The sequence below is a fragment of the Nicotiana attenuata genome, unplaced genomic scaffold (assembly GCF_001879085.1).
Source record: "Nicotiana attenuata strain UT unplaced genomic scaffold, NIATTr2, whole genome shotgun sequence".
NCBI classification, from domain to species: domain Eukaryota; kingdom Viridiplantae; phylum Streptophyta; class Magnoliopsida; order Solanales; family Solanaceae; genus Nicotiana; species Nicotiana attenuata.
In genome coordinates, this window is record NW_017670869.1 from 144357 (window position 1) to 169813 (window position 25457).

The window sequence follows — 25457 nt, forward strand, 5'->3', positions numbered from 1 at the left end:
AAAATACAAAAAAAAGAAAGTAAAATTGGGGCAACTAAGTAAATTTCTAGATAAGTTTGGGTTGAGATCCCTTTGTTTTGGGTGAGTTTTATGGGTTGTATTTGGGCTGCTTAATGGGTAAGAATGGGCTATACAAAAATAGCGAGTTAACTTGGGCTCAGCCCAAATAGATCCATGAGCTAAAATGTTTGTACCCCAACCCATTAATCTCTAGGCGAGTTGGGCGGGTTGGATGGGTTTGAGCTCAAATTGCCACCCCTAATAGGGGGAAGTGCACGGTTAGCCACTAATAACACATGTATTTACTTTTAAGCCACTATTTAGAATGTCTTTAGTCTTTAGCCACTGCTTTAATAAACTTTACCTGCCCGGACGAAAACACCCTTCTGCTCATAAAGTTCAGGACCAAGTTCCGTAACTTTTGAACTTGTAACTCTAGCTTCAGGACTTCAGGACTATATGTCCTTAACTTTTGAACTTGGAACTCGAAATTCAGGACCACCTGTCCTTAATTTCTGTGCTTGTAACTCTAAGTTAAGGACTACTTGTCCTTAAATTTTGAACTTGTAGGTCTAAGTTCAAGAGGACCTATTGTCCTTAACTTTTGAGCTTGTTAGTCTAAGTTCAGGACCATGTGTCCTTAACTTTTGAATTTGTAACTGTAAGTTCAGGACCAAGTGTCTTAACTTTTGAGCTTGTTAGTCCAAGTTCAGGACCTATTGTCCTTAACTTTTGAGCTTGTTAGTCTAAGTTCAGGGCCTATTGTCCTTAACTTTTGGGCTACTTAGCCTAAGTTCAGGACCTATTGTCCTTAACTTTTGAGCTTGTTAGTCTAAGTTCAGGACTTTACCTATTGTCCTTAACTTTTGAACTTGTAACTGTAAGTTCAGGACCTATTGTCTTTAACTTTTGAGCTTGTTAGTCTAAGTTCAGGACTAAGTGTCCTTAACTTTTGAACTTGTAACTCTAAGTTCAGGACCAAGTGTCCTCAACTTTTGAACTTGGAACTCGAAGTTTAGGGCCAAGTGCCCTTAACTTTTGAACTTGTAACTGTAAGTTCAGGATCCATAACGTAGCAGAAAACCAAAAATACATCACAGAAATCACAAACCGAAATACATCTACCACCATAATTGCATACGATATCAAAGATCACGACTAGTTTAATTAGTAACAAAACTAGCACGTTAATCTTTGAACAATCATAGTGCTTATTCAAGAGTTTCTCAAATTAAGTTTATATATATAACATATAGTAACATTTTTAGCATGCCTAGTACACAAAAAACAGCGGCGGAGTCCATGGCAGTCGCCACCGGAAAATCCTTCCGTCTCACAGACGGCGGCACAGTTTTTCTCCCTAACACATGAAAGAGATAGAAGAAAGGGTAATACAGTCTTTTCATATTAATTTTAATAGACTAGTGACTATTATTGCTAAGCATTACAAATGCTGGATAAAAAGTAAATACCACTTTAAAAAGTGGCTACCCCACACGATTTTTACCCCCTAATACCCTCGTTCCATTTTATATGTGAAAGTTTATTTTTATTTTTATTTTTACTTTGTTAAAAAATAATATCAACTTTCCATATTTCGAAACACTTTATTTTTACCTTAATATCATACTTTTATAGCCACAGCAATGATTTGACATATTTAATAGCTTAATCGATCTCTTGCCTGGATCAATCCAATGTTTCTGAGGTCTCTAACAATGTTAGTTGATTGGGTACATATTGTCATGATCTTAAATTACTGAAATAAAATTTCTTTTTTTTTTTTAAAATTTACTTTGTTTATTTCAACTAATTTGTGATAACTAATCCTTCTTCCAATGGGAAAAGGTATTCCGGTTTATTTGTTTTTTTTTAAAAATATTTTTATTTTGGCTGTTTCCTAATTAGGGCAGGATTAACCAACCCTTTACTTTATCAAATTCCTAATCAAAGTTGGTCTAGGATTTGGTTCTATTTTATTTATTTATAAATACTAGGTTAAGACCAATTCCTAGGGTTCCCCATCATATGGAGGCTGTTGTTTTATATTACCACAATCCCTCCTCAGATGCAGACCTCATAATTCGACAAATAATATCACCAATTAATAATACTACGAATAATATTATTTCTTCTTCTTCTTCTTTACCTCTTTTAAACCTTCACTTTCAACTTCGTACTTATGAAAAATATTGTTATAGACCAGTACCCCATGATCATCAATATCCTGCACAATTCCAAGGACAAAGAACTCTTATTTTACTTCGCGATCTCGAACTCCCACCTTTTTTATACATGTCATATGACATGTTCTACCGTGCCATGCAAGGAAATCTCAAGAATTGGGGTGAGGAGTTTGATCGAAATTACCGTGACAAAATTATCCATGATATGATAGTCATAGTACGTAAACTTGTTGATGATGTGTCTAACAAGCATCGCCAAAATTTGAAGGTGTTCGTTGGTGTAAGCTTAACCGTTAATCATTTTCTTGATAGGAAGATTTCATTAGAAGAAACATCGTCGTCGATAGAGAGAATAATGGAAATTGATGAAGATGAACGTACGAATGATGACTGTGTGGTTTGTCTTGAACAACTTGGGAAGGAGAGGAAGATTTTGTGCATGCCTTGTTCACATATGTTTCATAAAGTTTGCATTACAAAATGGTTCGAGAAGAAACTTCATTGCCCTATTTGCCATTGTGAGATATCAACTGATGAATTTAGATTTCTAGCTAGCTAGCCTCGTGTTTCTTTTTCTTTTGTTTTTAATTTTCAAGATATAAAATGAGGAAAGAAGCATTAATTGGGGTCTTCTTTTCTTTTTCTTTTTGTGAAGATATGTTAGTTGGATTGTCTTTATTTGAGATAACAACATGTTCAATAGTTGGTGTGATTAAGGAAGCTGAGTTTTCAAATTACAAATCACGATTCCTGCTCGTACAGACTCCAAAATTTATATGAAGGTAAGGCCTAGTCCCTCTTCGGTAATTTTTTTTTGCGGCAATAAAATCGTGACTGGTATTTGAAGTACAGAAAAAGGAAGCTGAGCTAAATAGAGAAAACACTTTGAAAAAGTTGAGAATCCCAAGCTCATTTGCATTAATTGATGTTTTGTATTTACATTTGATATTTTGGTCTGAGTTCATTATTTGTGTTACTAAATTACAAGAGCTTCTATTTTATGTAAATATCTTGTTATACTAAAATTACACTAGAATTAAGTTTTTCTTGGCCAAAAAGGTCAAAATTTACATTTTTATAGCGTAATAATATATTTATGAGTTTCTTTTTCACATCTATACTATATTAAAAACACGAAGGCCCTTAGCGAAATGTCGTTCGCCTTTTTTACACTTTAAAAATATATTTTACATCGGATAAAATTCTATAATCAAAAAGCTTTCCAAATATTTAAATGTTCTAAATCAACTAAGTTTTTTCTAAGTAATTTAGAGTTTGATATCTTCTACTAATAAGGATACAAAATATTAAGACAATAAAATAATCCATAAAAGTGGGAGGAAATTTTTTCGTTAGTTTCCAACAAGAAAACTTCACGATTTTGTGTAATATTACTGTTCTTTGTCCTTGTTTAATCATAAAGACCAAATTTGCCTCTTTATTTACCCTTCATATGATTTATTTATTGTTTTTAAAATTAAAATAAAAAGTATTTTTTTAAAAGCTTGGTTGTTAAATTCGTTTATTTCTCAAAATTTTCTACGACATTAGGTTTTAGGAAGAGTAAATATTTTTGGAAAAAAGTAATAATTAATTTGTGAAAAGAAGTAATAAAAATTCGTGTTAAAAAGAAACTAATATTATTACTAAGAGATTTTATTGCATAATTTAACTTTAAAAATAGGAATTAGTTACGAAATTTATCTTGTAGCTGATCACTTTTGTATATTGATCTGTCACTAGCAATATTTTATTATTATTTAACTACATAATTTTTTCATCACTAATTTATTTCTTTATGTAGTTCACTTGTCTAGAATACATGGTATCTAGACGATTATTTTGATATGAAACTAATATAAAAGAACACTAAATTTTCATAATCATCTTGGTTGTTTCATGCTTAGCCTCTACTTTTTTTTTTTTACCAAATAGGCTCAATATTTGTCATTTTCAAGAGCTTATATTTAAAAAAATTATTTTTAAGGGCTTATATTTTTATAATTTTATATGCATCGTACAAGGTACACGCGCATCGCGCGTATACTAAAACTAGTAGTTATTAATAGAGTAATAAGAATCTAATGTGTTTTTGAGTTTCTCTTTCCACAGTTATCTAAATCTTAGCAAAAGGCTGTCAACCCAAAAATCCAACCCTACCTCGCCTACGTCCCCCTACCACTATCTTAGAGATAACCTCTAATGGAGAAATCTCAACAGTCACCATGAACACTCAAGTGCCTCTTCTGGAACGTAACCACACTCCAATTCAGGTGAAAAGACACTCACCGTCCACTCCACAAGATCCCTAATTAATTCAGAATCCCCCTCCCCAGGCACAATTAACACTGCCTCCTCCACTGACCGAGACTTGACACCAAAGGTCACAATAGTGGCTCAGCCCCTTATGTTAATCACCCCCATTACTCAAAGTAGTAAATCCAAAAAACACAAAAATGAAAAAAACCAAGTGCCGCCCTCCTTTGTGACCACACTATCACTACCACGGGCCACCTACCAGCATCCTGGCTGGAGGCGGCACTGCAGGGCCAGGGCTTAACCTACAATTTCACCTTGGGAAGCCAACCGATGACGTTGATTGTCCAGAATCCGGCTCACTTGGCAAGGGTAACCGTAGAAGACCTAAATAAAGCCCTAGCTGCCTTTGGTCCATCCCTGTGGCAGATAATGGTGAATAAGGACACATGCAACCAAACATCGACCCTCCGATGCTCAACAATCAAATGTCCCAAATCTTTCAGTCATTACCATTCTTCCCAGACCCGGGAACGGAGGACCCAGCAACGGTGCCGATCTTTGTGACCATCAACCCCTAAATTAACCAAATGCCATCATCTTCTGCTTCGCCAGAGAAGAGCACGTCCCCACCACTCAGAAACATCAAAAAGGAAATCAGCAAGGCCCTAGACCTCCTCAAAAGGAAAAACTCGACAGAGGCGGAAGGAACAACCTACGCCCCCTTCGAACATACTCGCTCTTACTGGACTCAGTCAGGGCGATCAAATTCAGTGTGGATACCAGCGAGGTGCTAGTGATTCTATGCCTCAGATCATTGACCAAATGTGCACTGAGCCTAGTGTCTCACCAGGCCCAAGGATCCATAGAGCCAATGCTCAATCTGACTCCGGTACTCAGGTTAAAGAGGAAATCCCAATCGCCTCCGAGGAAGGCATCACAAGGAATGGGGAACCCTTAGGAAGGTCACCATCCAAACAACCAACCACCTCTAATGAATTACATCATATGGAATTTTAGGGGTGGGAACAATGCTGAGTTCAAAAGGCACTGTATGGAGATGGTCAAGTTGCACAAGCCAGCCATGCTCGTTCTGCTGGAGACTAAAATGGCCGACCACAAGAAACTGGAGATGAGCTTCAGTTTGATCTGATTATCCAATCGCCGGCCATTGGTTTATCTGAGGGGAATGTGATTATGTGGAAGGAGGACAACGTTAGTGTAGATGAGGTGGCCACCACCCCTCAAGGTATCCATTCCATGGTAAAGGTACTCCTTAACCATACTCCTTGGTTATTCTCTGCTATTTATGCTAGTAATAGTTTAGCAAATAGGAAAATCCTCTGGGAGAACTTAATTACAATCTCCAAAACTCTCACAAAAAACTAGTTTATGAGAGGAGATTCAACGAAGTCTTGAAAGCTAGGGATAAATATGGGGGCAACCTGATAAACCCTAGTCGCAGCAACCTATTCTGGAATTATATTAATGAATGCAAACTATTAGACCTAGGCTACAAAGGTGTAAATTAACTTGGTCTAATAAAAGATACAACAATAGGACCTCTCTGATCCTTGAAAGAATAGATAGGTGTTTTGCCAATGAGAGTTGGATCTCATAGTACCCTAAGGCTACTGTGTTGCACCTACCTAGGACCCACTCTGATCACTACCCCATCCAAGTTATCCTGAAAGGGAAATATTCCAATAACCTAACTAGACCTTTAGGTTTGAATCCACGTGGGCTATCCACCCAACTTTCCCCAGCATCATCAATGAGGATTTCACTACAAATTTAACCCTTCTCCATTCCACTAAGTCCTTCAAGAGAATTGTGACCCAGTGGAACAGAGATACCTTTGGCAACATTTTCCATAAGAAAAGAAGAATCTTAGAAAGAATTGCAGTAAACCAAAGATCCCCCAACTACCAACTCAACACCTACTTGTTAAACCTAGAAAACAGTCTTATTAGTGAGCTTGACTCAACCCTTAGAAATGAAGAGGACTTCTGGAAGCTCAAATTTATGGTTAACTGGCTTCATGAAGGGGATGCCAACACCAAATTCTTCCACACTTCCACTCTCAATAGAAGAAGAAGAAGAAGAAGAAACAGAATCCTCTCTCTCAATGATGAGAGTGGGAACTGGCTCTATGACTAACAAGACATCCAAACATCCATAAAGAGCTTTTTCACCAACCTCTATATCTCCTCCCACTCTCAAGCCCCCATTTCCACCACCAGTCATCTAACAATGTCTCATACCATTTCTGACTCCCAAAGAGACAGACTGGATGTGCCCCTTGAGATAGGGGAAATCAAAATGGCTATCTTCTCCCTCAAGCCTTTTAAGGCTCCTGGTCCAGATGGCCTCCACCCCTTCTTCTACCAAAATTACTGGAGCATTGTGGGCAACTCTGTCTCTGACTTCTGCAAAAAATGCTTCTCTACTAACTCCATGGATGAGACCATGAACCAAACTCTGCTCTGCCTCATCCCTAAATGCCCCCAAGCCTCAATGCTGAAAACTTCAAACCAATTGACTTTGTAAAACAATCTACAAGTCCATCACCAAGATCATTGTAAACAGAATCAAGCCAATGCTGCCTGATATCATAGGGCCTAGCCAGTCCAATTTCCTTTCTAATAGAAGAGCTTCTAACAATGCTATCATTGTGCAAGAGTACATCACTCATTTTAGGAAAATAAAAGGGAAACAGGGCAACATGATCCTCAAAATTGATCTGGAAAAAGCCTTTGACAGGCTGGAGTGGTACACCAAGCTCATTATGTCTTGCATTAGCTCTTTCGGCATTTCAATTCTTGTTAATGGGGGGAAGACTGAAGCCTTCAAGCCCTCTAGAGTTATCAGACAAGGGGACCCAATATTTCCTTACCTTTTCATAATGTGTATGGAGAGGCTATCCAGGTCAATAGATAAGGTAGTTCTAGACAATCAATGTCAAGCCATAAGTATCAGCATGTCTGGTCCTAAAATCTCACATCTCTTCTTTGCTGATGATCTCACCATGTTTTCCAAAGCAAGCAACAGGAACTGCACCTCCGTATACTCAATCCTGCGGTCTTTCAATGAGTGCTAAGGCCAAAAAATCAATCTTACTAAGTCATGAGTGCTCTTCTCCTCCAACACATCCCAGGATACCATGGAAAACCTCACCAATGCTCTGCCAATCCAACCTATCACCTCATTTGGTAAATACCTCGGTTTTTCCATCTTCCATAAGAAAGCCACTAGTGCAGATTTTCAGTTCATAATTGATAATATGCAATCCAGAGTTACCTACTAGGGGCCACCTTCACAGAATTTGGGTCAACTGTAACCCACAATGCTGTTTCTGCCACAATTATGACGAAACAATTGACCATATCTTCTTTGATTGCATAAATGCAGTCCAGTTCTGGCAAGAATTACGTTCCAGAGCACTCAATGAGAGCATGCAACAGAACCCCATCATTTCACCCCAACAATGGCCCACCACTTGGAATACACTTAGGAAATAACCTTTCAATGGCCACATTCTTTAGGAAAACATCCTCCCTTTCTGTTTCTGGCATATTTGGCTATGCAGAAATCACAACCTGTTCAATAACAAAAAAGATAGTATCAACATTGCTAACACCATCTCTAAAGCTACTGAATATTTTGTGTTGGTAAAAAATACTTCCACCAAAATAGCTCACAAAATCACTGCCAAATGGGAGCCACCCAGAAGAGGTTTCTATAAGCTAAATACGGATAAAGCAGCTAAGGGCAACCCAGGCATAAGAGGAATAGGTGGTGTATTCAGAAATCATAGTAGGGATTGGATAATGGGGTTTATGGAGAATATGGGGCGAATTCCTCTCACATTGGAAACTGTGCTCAATTCCTATATTATTCGCGCACCTACATACCACAATCCGGTTCCAAGTCCTTTATTTTAAAATAGAGGAGTAGTTCAACTACCACATACAACAAACACTTTGGCTGAATTGAAGGCTCTCCTAAAAGGACTGCAACTTGCTGAACAAAACAATTGGGTCCCATTGGACATCAACACCGACTCGAGCAAAATCATACAAATGCTAATTACAGGTAACCTAACATATGATCCTATGATTTGTGAATGCAGGTTATTAATACACAGGATGGGCAGAGTCGTGGTGAAGCACACTTACAGGGAGCAGAATAGGGTGGCAGATTCAATGGCAAAGAAAGCAGCGAAGACAATTTCTTTGGTCAGATCTAGCCTACTGCCAGATCCTCCGATGTTTGCTAATGATGTTTTTTGGGCAAACATCCTAGGAATTGAAGTTGTTAGGAATTTTGTGGCATGTAATATGGACACTATATCTCAAAACAATTGCTATGCTTGAGGTCCAACAATACCCCATCAGTGACATTACTATGTAATATTTTTGGCTACTAGTATTATATAAATATCCATTTTAACCAAAAATAAAAAATAAAAAATCCCACAACCTAGTTCCTCCCATAAATTAATAATTCGAAATTCTTTGAATTCATATTTATTTTTTCTTCTGTTTAATTCAGTAATTTGTTCTTATAGATCTTTGGATTTGGCTACGGCTATAGAGGAGGATTGTGTAACTGTAAAAATTAACCGTCTCATTTTGACTTTTCTTTTTTTGATATTTGTTTCAGAGTGATGATACATGAATCTCGCTTTTATGCTGATTAATTCCGGTTAATGAGAAAAATAAGTGAGGGCTAAGAATTGTCGAGGTTGGATTACTGTTGCAACAATTATGCTTGATTATTAATTTGATTAAGTAGAAAAGGTTTTTTTTATTAAGAAGACTAAAAAGAAGAAGAAAAAACACAATTTGAGGAAAATTAAGCTAGAAATTGTGAAATTGAAATCAAGAAAGAAATTGAATATAAAAAAAAAAATCCTTGAATAGAACCAAAAAAAAGAAGAAAATAAACCAACGCACTAGGAGATGCGGTTGTCGAATACTTGATGGCGGCGGTGGGAGGAGTCAAATTTGGCCCACTATTGAGGGGAATGATAGCGGCCGACAAATTTATGACAGCGGTGGGAGGAGCCAAATTTTGCCGACTATTGAGGGCAATGGCAGCGGCAGCAAATTGATAGTAGCGGTGGGAGGAGCCAAATTTGGCCCTCTATTAAGGACAATGATGACGATCGACTAATTGATGGCAGAGGTGGGAGGAGCCAAATTTGGCTCACATTTGAGGGCAATGGCGGCGGTCGGCAAATTGATAACGTTGGTGGGAGGAGCCAAATGTGGCCCACTGTTGAGGCCAATGGAGGCGGACGGCGAATTGATGGCGGCGGTGGGAGGATCCAAATTTGTCCCACTGTTGACATAATGGCGGCGGCCAACAAATTGATAACAACGGCGGGAGGAGCCAAATTTGACCCACTATTGAGGGCAATAGCGGCGGGGGGCGAATTGATAATGGTGGTGGGAGGAGCCAAATTCGGCCCACTATCGGGCCTGGGTGGCTCTAGGGTAAGGCCACTAAAGCTTCTGCTTTAGGCCCCCAATTTTTTTTTCTATTTGTTATAATTATTTATATTAGTAAAAAGTTTTTGTATTAAAAAAACATTAACATTTTGTTTTAATACACTACATTGGTTCTAGTTATCAAATATTTTATTAATAACATAAATATTTAAATAATTTAACTCAAAATTTTAAAATATTAGACAATGCTATAGTATGGAATACTTAAAAGAAACTTAAAAACTTGAAAGAAAATTTGTCAAAAATCATATAATTTTTTCTTGGTTATCTAAACTAATCGTGTCTATGTGTTCAACGGTTATCACATTACTAATGTTATTTCCTCACATCTTCTTAAGTTTTGGCTTTAGGCCTTCGATTTTATTGAGTCGCCCCTGCATTGAGGACAATGGCGGTGGCTGGTAAGGGACAAATTTGGCAGGGAAATGGCGAGGGGAGAGGGGAAGGAATCCGGTTAAGAGGTAAGAGCCAATATGCATATAACTGGTTATACATGATTATACACATATTACACATGATTTATACATATATTATATATTCATCGACTATTTTCGTGATTGGCTAACGACTATTTAAGTAAATTATTCTAATTACACCATCTTGGTAGAACACTAAAATCACACCTAAGTTGTGAAAAGTACAACAGCCACATGGCAAGATTATATTATTAAGGAAATCATTTCTAAAATGTTTTAATTCTAAATCCTACAAAATGGGTCACTAACAAAAGGCCATGTTATATGATCAATATAGCTTACCAGAGAGAGGTAATTTATAATTTATAAACCTGAGTAGATACATGAGTTCATCTTTGTCTTGGTAATTGGAACACATTTAACAGTTTATGACAATGAGTTAGAATCAATTTATTTATTTTTTACGTTTTTTATACTAAACAATTAGATCCATATTATCTATATTTTATGTTTGTACACACCCTTTAATAAATTTATTTAATAACCTTAATCACAAGAGTATTTGTCTAAAAAAAACTTAATTTATTTTAATCTGATTCATTCATTTAACACTCTACTAATTAGAGCATAGTAATTGTACATTTGAAAAGGTGATAACTTAAAAAACCACTAGATATTTGAAATGAATTTAATTTAATTAAAAGTCAAATATTTGGGACAGGAAGAAGTATTAAAGCTTAGTTTATTGATTGATTCATTATTTATTTCGACTAATTTGTGATAATCCTTTAGGTATTACTATAATTTACTTCTCTTTTTTTTTTTTGAATATTTTTTTTTTGGTTTATTTGATAAGGCACAAGTAACCAACCCTTTTCGTACCAAATAAAGGATTTGCGTCTACTTTATAAATACTAGGTTGAGACCACTCCCTAGGTTTCCCATTCAAATCTCTAAATACACTTTCCAATATTCCAGTAATTCCTCAAATGCAAGCGTCATAATTCGGCCACGAACAAAATTAAGTATTGTTGGTGAAATTACAAGAAATTATAATTGAAAAATAAAATGAAGAAAAATTAATAAATATTCTTTCGGCTGAAAATTAATAAATCGCTCTCTTTAAGGAGATTCAAGCCCACTGCTGTAGTATCTTCACAGGTCCAGCAGTAATACTCTTGACTTGTCCCCTTTAGGATACAACAACTCGACAACGTCGTATGACTCGAACAAACTCTAGACAAGTTGTTGAGTCCAACGCTCCATCAAAATGAACACCTTCCTACAACAAAAATAATATTATATTTTGTAGATAATAAGTTGGAGACTTAGATTTTTCTCCTTCTCTTAACTCTCTTTTTCACTACACCAATTTCATTTTTTGCATGCACACTACAATAATATTTTTCCCATCTACAACACAAGGAAGAAACGCCACTATTTATAGGTGTAAAATCTCTTCCATAAAATAAATAACAAAGTAGTGGAAAAATAAAATTGTAGAACATGGTTGGTGGTTATATTTTAATCTTTAGTGGGTAATTAGTGGTAGATCATGGCATTAGTAGTTTCAAGAGTTACACCAAAATAATGATCACTTTCTTGCCAATTTATAACCTCTATCTCACAAGATGCACTTTAATATTAAAATGCACTAACACCAACATTCTCCCACTCATTTTAATATTAAAACAATAGAGTTTACCAGTTGAAGGGAGACTATTATCCATAATGAAGGTGTTCTCTGCATTGAACCTCTACTTAGTAAAATAGCAATCTCTACGCCAGAGTCAGTAGCGATCTCTGATGTTTGGCTATAATTCCATATTTTTAGTGCATTACTTACCTTACATTTTAGGTGCTATAATGCTAACTATATTATATTTGTGCTTAATTGAGTTTATTTTATGTGTAGGTATATTGGAGATGATATTGGAGCAAAGTAAATATTGAATTTGTAATTCATGCTCTAAAATAATATTATAATGGGCTCATACACATTATCTGTCATCTGGATTCATGTTAGGCAACACTTTGGTCAACTACATTGTACTATCTCAGTATAATGATATATTGAGGGCTAAGAGACATTATGACTACATCGAAAAGACCAACCAAAAGAAGACAAGAGAACAAATTGAAAAAGAAGGGAATTGTTGATGAAGAAAGAATAAATGAGAAAGAAGAAAACCAAAGAAACGAGAACTGGAATGAAAAGTTGGCAACAAAATTGAAATGAAAAAGCTGGCGTAGCAAGCCATTTTGAACGTAACAGAGTGGGCGACGCGAGCAATCTATCTCGTTATAGAGCATGCGGCGCGAGAAATATACCTCGCGATGGAGCTGGCGACGCAAGGGTTAAAGCGAGGTGGAGCGCGCTATAGAGGTCGCGCCGCGAGGTCTATAGCGAGCGTGTTCCGGATTTTTAAATCCTATTTTATCTCCTATTTAATTTTGGACTTGGTTATTTCGGTTAGGTCTTTTCCCTACACATATAAATAGTCATTAAACACCATTTTTAGGGGGAGTTCTGCGACGGGAGGCAAGAACATCACGTGGAACAACTTTCGGAGGAGAAAATCATAGAGTTCTTCATTCCTTTATCTTTTCTTTGTACTTTATTTATGCAAAATACTTGGAAAATTATTACTACGAACATGAGTGGCTACGCACTCTAGTTTCTAGGGTTGTGGTTGACATGATTATTAACATTTATTAATTACATCTTTGTTAATTCGGATTATCATCTTGTGGTTGTTTCTTTAATTCTAGTTTTAACTTGTGAATTGTTGTAGCTACCAATTCACCCTACTATCTATGCTATGCTTGGAAAAGCCGTGTTTAGATTAGAGTAGATTTAGAGAGAGCTTGTTTCTGAACCGTGGCTCGGGGAAAGATTTCGCAATTAGGATAGGAATATACTTAACAGTCTTGCTTAATTAAATATCGTATTATATACATTCATGATGGACTCAATACCATAGGAATATAGGGTTGATATATTGTGGGCATGCAAGTAGTATTGTGGGAACATGCTATTCATATAAACGATCCGGTTTATTAACAATCATAGATAATCTGGATTAACGAGCGTGATTATTGAACTTAATAAGATTGACAAACCAACCACAACCCTGGAATTTTCATCTCCTCTGAAGTAAAATCTCATCATACACAATTACATTCTTGATAATTTAGTTGTTACTTGTTTAATTTCCGCAATAGTAGATTAATAGAAAAACATCACTCTTAAATATCTTGGACAATTAATTGATTTTAGTTTGCTTAGTTAACAATTGATCTAAGTCTCTGTGGGTTCGACATCCGACTTTCGAGTCACTTTATTACTTGACGGCCACGTATACTTGCGTTTACTTGGGGAACCAACAAGTTTTTGGCGTTGTTGCCGGGGACTTAGTTATTGATTGTTTATTTGAGTTAAGTTGCTATTCGTTATTTGTTCAAGTTTAGTTGTTAGTTTGCTTTATTTGTGATAACGCATGCTCTTCTCTTGAATGCGGAGGAGTAGAAGCGCAAACAATCTTCTTCCTCTTGATCCTGAAATCGAACGAACACTTCTTATAGTGAGGAGGGAAGTCGAAGCTAGAACTAGAATTGAAAGAGGGTTGGACATCGTAGTTCAACCACAAACAATAGAGATGGCAGGTAATGAAGAGCGTCCGGTGATAGAGGCTGCAAGGCCCAATCTGGCTAATATGACTCAGGCAATTGTGAAGCCTGATATCACGGGTCACTTTGAACTCAAACAGTACATGGTACAACTGATTCAATCCATATGGCAATATGTGGGTCTATCTCATGAAGACCCGCAGAGGCACATTCAGAACTTCCTGGAAATTACAAGCACTTACAATTATCCGAACGCTTCCAAGGACTATTTCAGGCTGACACTGTTTCCTTTTTCACTTATGGGGGAAGCTAAGGAATGGTTACAAAAGGAGACCGCGAACTCAATCCACAATTGGGATGATCTAGCAAGGAAATTCTTAATCAAGTTTTTTCCCACAAAGAAGACAAAGTCACTGAGGAGCCAGATTCTGGGGTTTCAACAACGAGATGGTGAGACTCTTCGACAAGCTTGGGAAAGATACAAGAAGCTACTCAAAGACTGCCCACACCATTGTCAGACTGATGAGGTGTTGGGTCACGCTTTCGTTGATGGGTTGGACGAGGCATCAAAGATGAATCTTGACTTAGCATGTGGGGGTAGTTGCATGGCAAGATCTTATAGTGAGATCCAGATCCTGCTAAATAATTTCACTGCTAATGATAATAGTTGGCAAGGATATGGGGAACCACGAAGAGTACTTAAACAAAAGGCAACATATGTGGTCGAGCTTGATGATTTCTCAGCAATGAGGGCAGAAATAGCGAGACTAGCAAATTAGATAAATAAAATGACAATGCACCCCGCACAACAGATGCAACACGTGCAACAGATGTCTACTTGCTGCGAGTTATGTAGTGAAGGTCACACAAGTGACATATGTCCCGTGAATCCTGAATCCATCTACTACATGGGGCAACAAGCTAGCGGGCCGATGAATCAACATGCTCAATATGGTAAAACATACAATCCGAACTGGAGGAATCATCCTAACTTCTCTTGGGGTGGAAATCAGAAGATCAGGCCTCAAGCGAATTACAATCATCCACCTCAACCTCCACAGCAAGCAGAAGAGAGTTTGACTGACGTGATGAAAAGGCATTTGATAGACAATCAGAAAGTTATGACTGAGAATCAACAATTCAGGGCTGAGAATCAACAATTACGCACAGAGTTCAGAAATCTAGAGAGACAGTTTGGGCAAATGGCTAACAATCAGAATACTAGACCTGCTGGAGCTCTCTCGAGTTATATTGAGCATAATCCTAAGGCTCAAGTCAATGGCGTTACCTTGAGAAATGGAAGAGAATTAGAAGAAGTTTCAGAGAAAAAGAAGTATACAACGAGTCCTGAAGGAAAATTAATTCTTAAGCCAGTTGAGGAGAATGAGAAAGAAAATAAAGGATCAGAGCCAATAAATATGACAAGGCCACCACCTCCGTTTCCACAAAGGCTGCAAAAGCAAAAATATGATGACTATGTACAAGAAATTCTTAGATATTTTGAGCCAAGTGCGTGTGAATTTGCCTTTGGTGGAAATTTTGCAGGAAGTGCCAAAGTATACAAGGTATCTCAGAGATATTGTGGCAAACAAGCGAAGACATACAGAGTTTGAAACAGTTGCACTTACTAAAGAGTGCAGTGCTAGATTTCAGAGTAAGCTTCCTCCTAAGTTGAAGGATCCTGGGTGTTTCACAATTCCTCTATCTCTTGGAAAACAAGAAGTTAGTAGAGCCCTGTGTGATTTAGGGGCTGGTATAAATTTGATGCCATCCTCGTTGTTCAAGCAACTCGGATTGGGGGTGCTTAGACCTGCTACAATCACTTTACAGTTGGATGATAAGTCACTAGTTACTCTAGAAGGAATTATTGATGATGTGTTAGTTCGAGTGGGAAAGTTTATTCTTCCTGTTGATTTTATTGTTCTTGATTACGAGGCAGATGAGGAAGTACCCATTATTTTGGGGCGACCATTTTTAGCTACTGGTGGAGCGCTTATTGATGTTAGGGAAGGGAAGTTGAAGATGAGAGTTGTCGATGAGGAAATCACTTTTAATGTGTACAAGGCACTTGATCCCTAGGCATTATGAGGACTTGTGCATGATTACTGTGGTAGAACTGAAGGGGAGAGAGCAGAGTCCTTATATGAATTGTAGTGATTTGGATGGGACAATTGAGTTGGAAAAGGTGGTGTTGCAAGCTGGGTGTGTAAGGATGATTGAGAAAAGAGCCAGAGATGAAAGAGGAGACCTTCTGAGAGCGTGTAAAAAGGCTATACTTGATGGGAGAAAGAAGAGGAGAAAGCACCTAGCCTGAGCAGAGTAGCAGTGTCGTGTCGCGACGTTAAATCGGGCGCTTGTTGGGAGGCAACCCATCTTTACTGCTTTCTTTTATTTTTATTTTTATCTTATTATTGTCGTAGTGTTTGTTTTTGTTTTGTAGGATTATAAGCATGTGAAGCAAAGCCATTGGAAGAGTGCAAAAGTAAGTTAGATGGCGAGAACTAAGTGTGGGGTGCCAACACAAAGGATCATGCCCGGGGAAAGTTTGAGTACCCCGTGAGTTGCTATTGCTTCGGCCTTTGGCCTTTCAGGGAGTTTCTTGTCCACCCTTGTTATTGTTTTGCTTTATTTGTGCATTAGGGATACTGCACTCCTTTAAGTGTGGGTGGGAAAATTCTCTAAATAATTAGTAGTAGGATGTTAGAAGAATATTAATTTCTTATTTTTGCTTTTGTAGTTGTGTAGTATTTTAGTAGCTATGACAAAAATCGAAAAAAAAGTACAAAAATTAGACTTTTCCCAACGATGGATCTCCTAGACAGTTTTCTTGAGGGATTTAAGCCTAAAGAAAAAGGACAACAAATATTTTCTTTGTAGGTAGTATAGTAATTCCCCCTTAGTTTTTCTTTGTACCGCGGTTCTTTTCCAAGGGTTTTGTTTGAACCAGGTGTAGTTAGTTTATTTTTTTTAGGAGTAGGAGCCACTGTGAGATGAATTGAATTGAAGCAATATCTCTTGACTTTATTATGCCTTGAGAATAGTGAGTACTTTGGTTGTGACACTTAGGCTTAGTTATTGACTCTTGTATAAGTACCTTAAATTGTATGATCTTAACTTTGCTTAACTGCTTTTACTAGAATGTCTTGATGAAATTAATCCTGAGTGAGTTATGTGTCATGTGTATGTGAGGTTTGTGTGTTATTCTGTGCATAGCATTTGATGTCTAGAACTTGCCCCGTGTGTTTGCAAAGCAAAATAGTAGCGTTGTTCAGTCTTGAAAGTGATATAGGCGTTTCTTTGTTGAGCCAGACATATATAGTTTACCCGCCTAATTGTTATGTATCGTAGTTAATCCCTTTGAGCCTATAATCATGTTTCTTTGGCAACCACATTACAAGTCTTACACATTTATTTGAATTAATCATTTTTTAACCTTTTAACCTCTCATGAACACTTGAATTGTTATGAACTTTGTAAAAATTAAAGCGTGGGGTAGTTGGTTTGGCTTTTGAGTGGAACTAATGAAATAAGGAGAAAGGTGCACTGTTTTGAAAAAGTAAGAGTTACTTGAATTGAAAAAGAAAGAAAAAAAATAGTTGTATTGCTGTGAAAAATATTTCTTGATAGTGGTGACTCTTGATGTAATTGTGCTTAAAGAAGTATGGAGTTAATATATATTGATGTGAAGGTGGAGTTATGGTTTGACATAAGTATGGAGTTTAAATGTTAAAGTATATGTATTAAAGTGCTTAGGGAGGTGTAGTCACTCTTATATCCAAATATATCCTAACCGACCCGCAACCTACATTACAACCAATTAAAGTCCTACTTGATCATAAACTGAATGAACTTGATTAATAGAGTAATACACTACGGGCAAGCTTATGGTGCATCTTTTGTAGCATATGAATATTATTTTTGAGAGTGAGTGAATTCTTTCTATCTTGAGTTCCTAATTGTTCTTAAATTCTATTGTGTGTGGAACTAATCTCTTTTGTTGTGTAAGGGCACTTGATTCATGAAGGAAATGCAATGTCATTGACCTTTATGTTAGAGTAAGTGAGTGAGTTGTGAATAATGCATGGAACTTGTGAGCCAAATCTTGAGGTGAAGATGTTACACTCTTGTGCTTAGTCTATTTTAAAGATTCTTGGTGTGATGAGTTAGGAGAATTGTTAAAAAAAGGTCGTGTCTATATAAAGTGTAGTTTGATTGCTCGAGGACGAGCAACGTTTAAGTGTGGGTTTAGTGATGTTTGGCTATAATTTCATATTTTTAGTGCATTACTTACCTTATATTTTAGGTGCTTTAATGCTAAATTATACTATACTAGTATCTATAAACGTGCGTTGCACGTTAATAATGACACATGTTGGTTTAAATATTTATTTATATGAATGATTAATAAATTTAATTAATGAGAGAAATTTTATATATAATACTACAACAATTATCTAAATGCCGAAAAATATTATTACATTAGCATAATACGTGAATTCAAAATTAAAGGATATCATAATAACTTACATAAATGATCAATTTTAGTCATATTACGTAGATAATTATGTATTGTAGTTTAAAGGTATCTAATGTGATGGTATCTTATCGAATACTTCTATATAGACAGTGTTTTTTTGTATATGTTTCCTTCTAATGCTTTGGTTACTCTGCTATAACCAGAACTCTTGTTGTCGATATTAATATCTCTCTTGAAAGTGCAACATATAGTTATTCGTAAGTATTGTGGTAAATATAGTTCAATATTTAGGATGTTTGTCCTTGTGCTATATTTATTATAAGTACAAAATATAAACATACTGAAAATTATTTTCACACAAGCTTAAAAGGATATTCTTTAGTTTCGGAAGACAAAAATTGAATTCGGGGATAAACACATACTTAGAAGCATATTGACCAGTATCATAAGTTCTGCATGTATGACGTTATTGTCAAAACTTCTATATACCATATGTGTACTATTACATAAGCTATTCAGCGGATCTACGTTTTCAGTAGCATGACATACATATTTTTCTTCAAAATAACGTATATGCAATAGAAGATCAATTTTAACTTAGTCTATTATATATATATGGTGACACTAACATTGGTAAAAAATAATGAACTTGACAACAAACATGTTCGGTAGAAGGCCATTTGGTATGAAAGTATTTAAGTATTCTTCTTAGTAGTTATTGTTGGTATCATCTTCAGTTGCGTCACAACTAAAAAATGTTTTATTTTTACACCATAAAACTTATCAATCAACATTTTATTTAGTTGATCAATATATTCGTTTTTGCTAGCTAAGATAACTCTTTAATTTCTACCATGTAATTTGCACAAATTGTGTTTTAATCTAATGATGAAAATATATATTTTCTTTATTAAATGCACTACTATTACCATTGGGGTTGATAACCAAGTGTTCTAGAAGAACCAAATCATCTTTTACTGGATGCTCTTATTCATTTCCGACACGAAGCAAGAAGTCATTGGATGTTGGATCTATTCTTACTTTTATATTTCTTGTCATTTGAATATTTTTCATTTGAGGTCATAAGTATAATTTTGGCAAGCTAGCTTTACAGTTTCTGCTTTGGTCAATTTTGGAACTACTAATCGTACTTGACAGAAATCACCTCCCAAACTATTACTTTTCCACCAAACGGTTCATCGACATCCAACATATCTCTAAAACTCTAGGCGATTGTTTCGATCGTTTGACGCTTAGACAAAATCGATTCATCCTATATTATCACTTTTGCTTTCCTTATAAATTTAGCACTATTGTTCTGATTTGATATATTTATGATGGTTATTTCAGTTATTTGAAGAAGTATATCAAATCTAAAGTGGGTTGTACAACCTCATAATAAAATCGTTGTTGGTATATCAAATCTATTTCAGTTATTTCATTTTTTGAATATTTAACCGTGATTATAATTTTATCCACCATAAATTTTATTTTTAAAGAGTAAAAAGATTGATAACATTCCACTTTCAGATATTTATGTTTGCAAAATTATTAATGGTATTGGCTCTTACCAACCTTTTGTGATGACCCAAAAGGTCATCACTTGTTTTTAAATTAAATTTTGTATTTCGAGGCCTTAAAAATTTCTTTCAGTATCATCTCGATTTTAAGTGCGCAGTCCGGGCACAAGCCGGAAGTCTATATGTGAAAATCTGTGAAAAATAATACAAATTTGGCTTTAAAATGAATTAAGTTGACTTCGGTCAACATTTTGGGTAAACGGACCCGGACCCGTGGTTTGACGGTCCCGGAGGATCCGTAGGAAAATATGGGACTTGGGCGTATGCCCGGAATCGAATTCCGAGGTCCCAAGCCCGAGAAATGAATTTTTGAAAGAAATTATTTTCTGAAAAATATAAAGGTTTTTGAAAGTGAAATGTTATGTGAAACCTGTGGTATCGGGCCCGTATTATGGTTACGGAACCCGGTACAGGTTCAATATAATTTATATGTGTTGTTGGTAAAATTTGGTAAGAAACGAACTTGAAACGACGTGAATCGGATAGTTATTGAGAAAATTGGAAATTTGAAGTCTTGAGAAAGTTTCATGATTTTGATGCTAAATTCATAGTTGTTGATGTTATTTTAGTGATTTGAATGCACCAGCGAGTCCGTATGATGTTTTTAGGGTGGTGTGCATGTTTGGTTTGGAGCCCCGAGGGCTCGGGTGAGTTTTAGATAGGCCACGGGGTGAAATTTTGGACATAAGGAATTGCAGTCCTGCAGGCTTCGCATTTGCCAACCTCCCTTTGCAATTCCCAGTTCACATTTCCCAACCTCCCTTCGCAATTCCCAGTTCGCATTTCCCAACCTCCCTTCGCAATTCCCAGTTCGCATTTCCCAACCTCCCTTCGCAATTCCCATAACTGCAGCCTGCAACTTTTTATACTTAGCCAAAAAACAACCCTTTTTCACATCTTTTCAAAACAAAAACTCCCTAGGGCGATTTTCCAAGAACAACTCTTCTTCCAAATCGGTTGTAAGTCAATTTTTACTAGTTTCCTTCAATTATTAACATCTTTTAACATGATTTCAACTCAAAATCAATGATTATCATGGGGGAAATTGGGTGTTTTGGGTAGAACCTAGGTTTTCAAAAAAAAGATGATTTGGACCTCGATTTGAGGTCCGATTTCAAAAAAAATTATATATTTGAGTTCATAGGTGAATGGGTAGTTGGGTTTTGGTTCGAACCTCGGGTTTTGACCATGTGGGCCCGGAGCTGATTTTTGACTTTTTGGGAAATGCTTTAGAAAACTTATTTCCATGCATTAGAAATTGTTTATTTAGCATTTGTTGATGTAATTAAGCAACTTGTGACTAGATACGAGCGAATTGGTGGTGGAATCACGAGGTAAAGCTATAGTTGAGGCTTGAACTGAGTTCGTGGTATCGAGGTAAGTGTTTGGTCTAACCTTAGCTTGAGGGAATATGAGTTTGATCTTGTATGCTACATGTTATGTGTTGAGTACGACGTATAGGTGTGGTGACGAGTATCTATACGTCGGTGTCGAGCATGACCGTGAGTCTTAAATGTAAAGTTATTGTGTTATTGAGAACTACTACGAATGCCTAAGTTGTTGACTCTCTGTGTTGAGCAAGGTTTATAATTATTCTCATAGAGATTACTCATGGTTGAGCATTTGTGTTAGTTGAGGTAGTAGATGTTGGGATAAGTTTGGTTATAGCTGATTTTCTCTTGCCGGGATGTGTTCATTCTTATTGTTGATTCCCTTGCCGGGATAGTGTAGTTCTTATTGATTCCTAGCCGGGACTCTTGTTATGGTTGATGTTGATTGTATATTTGGATAGGGTTGCACGCCGCAACAATGATATATTTGGATCGGGTTGCACGCCGCAACAATGATATATTTGGGTCGGGTTGAACGCCGCAACAATGAGATATTTTGATCGGGTTGCACGCCGCAACAATGATATGATTGGGTCGGGTTGCACGCCGCAACAGTGATGAATGATATGGATCGGGTCGCACGCCGCAACAGTGTTGTTATATGTTGGGATCGGGTTGCGCCGCAATAATTGTTGATACAAAGTGTTTATGGATGGAATATAATTTCCTTGTTGTTTCGTTGTAAATTCTAAGTTGTCCTTGTGCCTTGTTCTTGATTTACTAACTGATATACCCCGCAGCATGTACCCCCTCCCATCTTTACTTGTTTATTTCTATTTATATTCCGCTGTATATTATATAACTGCACAGGTTCATTTGGTAGTCTGGTCCTAGCCTCGTCACTACTTCGCCGAGGTTAGGCTAAGCACTTACTAGCACATGGGGTCGGTTGTGCTGATACTACACTCTGCACTATTTTGTGCAGATCCCAGTGCTGCAGATTTCGGACCGCAGTGAGGTTTCAGCTTCCTACTTACCAGGCGACCCGAGGTAGTCCTGCAGGCGTCCGCAGGCCTTGGCGTCTCCCTCTATCTATTTTCCTGCTTCTCTTAGGTAGTTCTAGAGACATTATTTTGTTATTTTTTTCAGACCCTTATTTTTAGTACTCTTAGACAGTCTGTGAAGTTGTGACACCAAATCTTGGGTGGTTTTGTTATGGGATGGTATTAGTAGTACTGTTAAACTTGAAATTTATTTCTTCCGCATGTTAAATTATGTTGCTATAAATTGTTGATGCTAGGTCATTAAATAAAATGAAAAATGAAAAACAGGTTAAATAGTTCAGTCAGTTAGCTTGCCTAGCTTTCACTAGTAGGCGCCATCACGACTTCCGAGGGTGGAAAATCCGTGTCGTGACACCTTTTTCTTTCTTTTCTCACACATTTATATTTTTAAAAAATTTCTTAGTTGTTCCTTAATAATTGGGTATATTTTTCTGTATTACACGAAAATTAGTAATAAAAAAAATATTATTTGAGTAGGAAAGCAGTTCAAATATAATATAAAAATATATTATCGTGGGAATGTTTTCTCAATTTCAACACTTGCATTAAATTTTTTTTGGTATTGAATATAATAGAGTGCTAATGTATTACCAATATGGAGGATTCTTATGAAATTGATTTTATTAAACCTTCCTACATATTTTTAATAAGAGTTTAGTAGACAAGATTGTATTAATTTTAAAATCTTATATATTAAAAAATTAACAGAGAAGTTATTGTAGTCTAAAAAATAAGTTATTACAGCTATGTCATTTCCTTATGAGTTCTTCTGTTTGATAATTTAGAGCTATTTTGATTTATCAATATTATATTCGTGCTTTTATAATCATATATGGGCTCTCCTATTTTTAAATAGATTTGGACGTTATAATACGTTTTTTTATAAAATTAAATTAGTAATAGAAATTTTTAAAGAAGTATATCCTAAAAGTAATAGGATTACAAGGTTAATGTCTAGAATTTCGATTATGTCCTTTTATTATGAGTTACTATGCTTAATATTAAAAGGTTATTTTTGTAATCCAACATTTTATTCATGCTTTTATAATAATACAAATTTGTGCTTAATTGAATTTATTTTATGTGTAGGTACATTACAGATGAAATTGGAGCAAAGTAAATATTGAATGTGTAATTCATGCTCTAAAATAATATTATAGTGGCCTCATGCACATTATCTATCATCTGGATTCAAGTTAGGCAACATTTTGGTCAACTACATTGTACTATCTCAATATAATGATATTTAGGACTTAGAGACATTATGACTAAATCGAAAAGACCAACCAAAAGAAGACAAAGAACAAATTGGAAAAAAGAAGGGAATTGTTGATGAACAAAGAATAAATGAGAAAGAAGAAAACTAAAGTGTCACGACCCATTTCCACTGTGACGACCCAAAGGGTCATCATCGGATTTCTTTCTTTTTCCGTGCTTCCGAGGCCTTGAAAACCTCACCTTTAGTCGCCTCGATTTGTGTGCGCAGTCTGAGCGCTTAGCCGGAAAGATTATATGTTAAATTCTGTGAAAAATTTCAAAATGTGGCTTTAAAATGATTAAAGTTGACTTCGGTCAACATTTTTGGTAAAAGGACCCGAACCTGTGATTCGACGGTCCCGAAGAGTCCGTAGAAAAATATGGGACTCGAGCATGTGCCCGGAGTCGAAATCCGAGGTCTAGAACCTGAGTAAAAGAATTTTTCTGTGAAATTATTTTTCTGAAATTATTAAGGAAAATAAAAATGAAAATTGATTAAAAGACTATGGTATCGGGCTCGTATTTTGGTTCCGACGCCCGGTACAGGTCTTAAATATGTGTTAAGCGCTTTCTGTAAAGTTTGGTCGAAATCGGACGTCATTTGACGTGTTTCGGACCTAAATATCAAAAATTTGAAGTTTATGAAGTTAGAATGAAAAATGATGATTTTGAGGGTTGATTCATTGATTTTGATGTTGTTTTGGCAATTTGATCGCTCGGTTAAGTTCGTATGAGGTTGTTGAGTTAGTGTGTGTGTTTGGTTAGGAGCCCCGAGGGCTCGGGAGTGATTCGGAGGTGGTTCGGAATGTTTTTGGCCTTAGAGAAAGTTGCAGAAAATCTGCAATTTTTGCACAGTTGTTCCCTCCTTCACGATCGCAATCTTCAGCCCGCGTTCGCGATCCTTTGGCTTTTTTCCTCTTCCGCTTTCGCGTACTCGGTCACGCGATCGCATAGCTTCAGCATTTCCTTCAATGCGTTCGCACCAGTAGACTCGCGTTCGCATAGACCAAACTTTTGGACCCCCAATATTTCTTCTACGCGTTCGCGTTACCATCCACGCGATCGCGATGACCAGTCAGTGGGACCGTTCGCGAGCGCACCCTTATTTCCGCGATCGCGTAGGGCAAATTCGCCCAGTTATTTTTAAAGCCTAAAAACAGACCAGTAACGGGATTTTTCACCCAAAACACACGAGTTCATCTTCTCCACAGCACCTAGGCGATTTTTAGAGCTATCTTTCATCAAAGCTTCTTGGGTAAGTATTATCTAACTCGTTTTCTTCATTCTCTATCATCATTTATCAAATTCCTAGACCTAAATCATGTAGCTCATGGTAAGAATTGGGAAAAAGGGTAGAATTAGGGTTTTTCTATTTTTTTTTGATTTAGACCTCGTTTTGGGGTCGAATTTGAAAACAAATTGTATATCCGGGCTCGTGGGGGAATGGGTGACATGGAATTGGTTCGAACCTCGTGTTTTGACCAAGCGGGCCCGGGGTCGATTTTTGGTATTTTTGGAAGAATGTTAGGAAATTCATATCTAGGCTATGGGATGTTGCCATTGAGTCTTTATTGATATTATTGAATTAATTATGCCTAAATATCATTGTTTCGGAGTCGGATTGTAGAGGAAAGGCGGTATTTGAGGATTGATTGCTATTCTTTGGACCGAGGTAAGTGTTTGATCTAACTTTCGCTTGAGGGAATAGGATTAGAGTGTTATTAATTGCTAAATGCTAAATGAT

The 25457-nt window shown here is 36.5% G+C and overlaps 1 protein-coding gene across 1 annotated transcript; it reads left to right on the forward strand.

Moving 5' to 3' along the window:
* The first annotated feature begins 14792 nt into the window (after positions 1-14792).
* On the forward strand, positions 14793-16318 carry LOC109244059. The gene is made up of 4 exons (XM_019411089.1): positions 14793-15482; positions 15550-15852; positions 15940-16068; positions 16127-16318. Exons 1-4 carry the CDS (start codon positions 14793-14795, stop codon positions 16316-16318), a joined length of 1314 nt encoding a protein of 437 aa, XP_019266634.1.
* Positions 16319-25457: the final 9139 nt, after the last annotated feature.